At 36.4% G+C, this 3,099-nt stretch overlaps 1 protein-coding gene across 1 annotated transcript in view; it reads left to right on the forward strand.

Moving 5' to 3' along the window:
- The window catches only part of RASA1 (RAS p21 protein activator 1), a 123,006-nt gene that overhangs the window by 84,738 nt on the left and 35,169 nt on the right, over positions 1 to 3,099 (forward strand). Inside the window, exon 9 of the mRNA XM_012555158.2 lies at positions 2,361 to 2,439. Coding sequence (XP_012410612.1) covers positions 2,361 to 2,439 — 79 coding nt within the window. The remainder of the gene's footprint in view (positions 1 to 2,360; positions 2,440 to 3,099) is intronic.

The raw sequence follows: 3,099 nt of genomic DNA on the forward strand, positions 1-3,099 counted from the left end.
TCCGAACACTGGAAAATGGCAGTTTTAATACTATTTTAGAAGTACATATTTGTTTCAGCATTAATGTCAGTAATGAAATAATTCTTAGGAAGAAACACCATTGTGATTATCATTTATTGTTTAGATTGTTTAAATATCATTTAGATATATCCTGGCCAGAGCTGTAGTTCACGGGCCTCCAGATGGCACCCAGGCTGCAGGTGGTGGAGCACTTGCTTCAGCTCTTTCTTGGCAGCCAGCAGGTCCATAGGGGGCTCCCTTAGCTGGGCTGGGGTCCAGAGACTGGGCCACAAGGGTTCTGCTGCTGCTGGCGGGACTGCCCAGAGCTGGTGTGGATAGCAGCCTGGCACTCAGGGGTGCCTTGGGGCCTGGGGAAGGATGTGCGTGGGTTATATGCAAATACTACACCATTTTATATAAGAGACTTGAACGTCCTTGGATTTTGGTATCTGCGGGGTCCAAGAACCAACCCCTACGGATCGAGGGACTGCTGTACAAATTGAAGAGTGACTTTTTTTTTTTTTTTTTAAACTTCGTGAATGGACGTTTTTGTTGCCATGCACTTTTAAGCTTGCTCCTGGGCAGTCTAAACTGTACTTCACTACAGTATCCTATTCTGCTAATAATTATATTTAGTATTGAGGCATGACCACAGTGATTGATTGCATTTTTACAATTACTGAGCCAGAAACCTTTTATACTTACTGAATTTCATAGATTTGGTCTTTTTTTGCTCTAAAACATATAATCTATGGTGATATCTAGCTATCTTCAAATACATTCTTTTCTGATTTTTGTTTTTATTTTAATATTTTTGGGTTTGTATATGGTAAGTATTATATTTTTCCTTTAAAGACTTATTTCCTTCCTTGTCCTTTTTATGATAAAACGTTTTTACTGGCCTCATTTTATTTCCGCCCCTGTGTTAAATGCTGACTCTGCTATTTAGTTCATGTTCATTCGTATTCATTGTTTATTAGTTATCTTTTCAAGTTTCTTCTACTTTTTAATATTATTTATATTTGGTGTCAGTTAATTTTGTAATATAGCAAAGATATTTTCAAATACCCCAGTTACTGTATCAGTAGGAAGAACTATGAAAAAAATTAAGTGGCAGGTTAAACAATATCTGTATTGGTGATTATTTCCTAAAAATAAAACAAAAAAATCCCCAAACTCGTTGCCACTGAGTCGATTCTGACTCTTGGTGACCCTATAGGACAGAGTAGAACTGCCCTATAGAGTTTCCGATGAGCAGCTGATGGATTCAACTGCCAGCCTTTTGGTTAGCAGCCAAGCTCTTAACCACCACGCCACTAGGGTTCCAGTTATTTCCTACATGTCCCTAAAATACCTATTCCTCCAGTGTATAAGGGAAGGTTTCAAATTCTAGGATTTAAATAGGGAGGGCAATAAACGGCCTACTGATTATAGAGAAACATACATAATTATACATAACATACATAATTATAGAAGAGTCCCTGGGTGGCGCAAATGGTTAAGTACTGGATTACTTACTAACCAAAAAGTTGGTGGTTCAAACCCACCCAGAGGCACTTCAGAAGACAGGCTTGCTGATCTGCCTCCAGAAAACTCTGTGGAGCAACAGTGCTACTCTGCACACACAGGGTCACACTCAGACAGCAACTAACAACAACAACAACAAAATTTGTGTTAAAACATTTAATTTTGTAATTTTTGTTCTCAGTTTTCTGTTATTTGTAATATTTTCCAAATACTAAGAGTCGGCAGCTAACAGTAAGGAATAATTTTTAGTACTTTTTATCAAAATCGTCAATAAGCCTTCACTGCTGCAGTGATAATCCTACATGTAAGATTAGTTCCTGCTCTTTTTTTCTCTGCTTTTACCTGCTAGTCATATGTTTTATGGCTTAACTGCATCAGGTTATTTTAAAAGCAGAATATGTAAGTGTTTTAATAACAAAAATACTTAATTTACCTGAATTCACTAATTGCTAAATAAATGCCATCCCTTTGTTAGTTCTTCATTCTCAATCTCTCAAAAATACTCTCGTAAAAAAAAAAAAGACTAAATCTTTTCCTCATGTATATTGACTCTTCGAGTATGATATTGCTGACTTGGCTGCCAGCTTGATGTATATGGGACGTTCAGTCTCTAGCTATAGTTATTTTGACTATAAACTTACATTGGGAACACATTCTTGTTTTTCTAAGATAATGTGACTGTTATGATCATATATTCTATTAATGTATTTGGGGTTGTATGCTCTGGGGAAAAAAAGCTAATAATCCTTGCTAACAGGATTTATGTTTATTTTAAAGATTTATATTTTTTATGAGACAAATTACGTCCGTGTTGGTAATTTTTATTTTAACAGCATTGGGGACATCATAGATCACTATCGAAAAGAACAGATTGTTGAAGGATATTATCTTAAGGAGCCTGTGCCAATGCAGGTCAGTGTTATTTTTCTTTTTGTTATAATTAGCATTTTATTTCAAAATGTATTTTGGTGGTTGTTTATGCATGCATTAATGCAATTAAAATGGGATAAATTTTAAAACTGCAGAATGTTCAGATTCTTTCAGAAAGTGAACTGTAAGAGAATCTCTTAGCTTTCATGTATGTTGATTCTAGATAATTAGGAAGTCCTTGGTGGCTTTTTGAGGATAGAAGCAGTGGTGGGGGCAGAAGACAAGTTGCACTGGGTCAAGGAGTGAGTTTGTTGGAGGCAAAAGTGGAGACAGCAAGGATAAACCACAGCCAGGCTTATCTAGGTAAGCTTGGTAAGTAAAGAAAAGAAATAAAAAAATAACAATAGCTAGAAAAGGGTTTAGGTTCAACAGGGCTATAAACTTTTTTGTTTATTTATGGTTTGATGATGAGAGAGTCTTGAACATGTCTGTATACTTTTGGAAAAGCCAGTAGTAAAAAGGAGAGTGACAGTAGAAGTGGAGGATGGCTAGTGGCAGTACCTGATGTACAAGGTCCTAGAGAAGGCAAGAATGAATAAAATTCACAACATAAGAGGAGAGATTGGCCTTGAACAACATGTCCTGTTGAATGTAAGTTGTTAATGCATACTAGGGTGATTAGACTCAGTTTCTTCCCATCAT

Source organism: Trichechus manatus, unplaced genomic scaffold (genome assembly GCF_000243295.1).
Source record: "Trichechus manatus latirostris isolate Lorelei unplaced genomic scaffold, TriManLat1.0 scaffold00032, whole genome shotgun sequence".
NCBI lineage: Eukaryota > Metazoa > Chordata > Mammalia > Sirenia > Trichechidae > Trichechus > Trichechus manatus.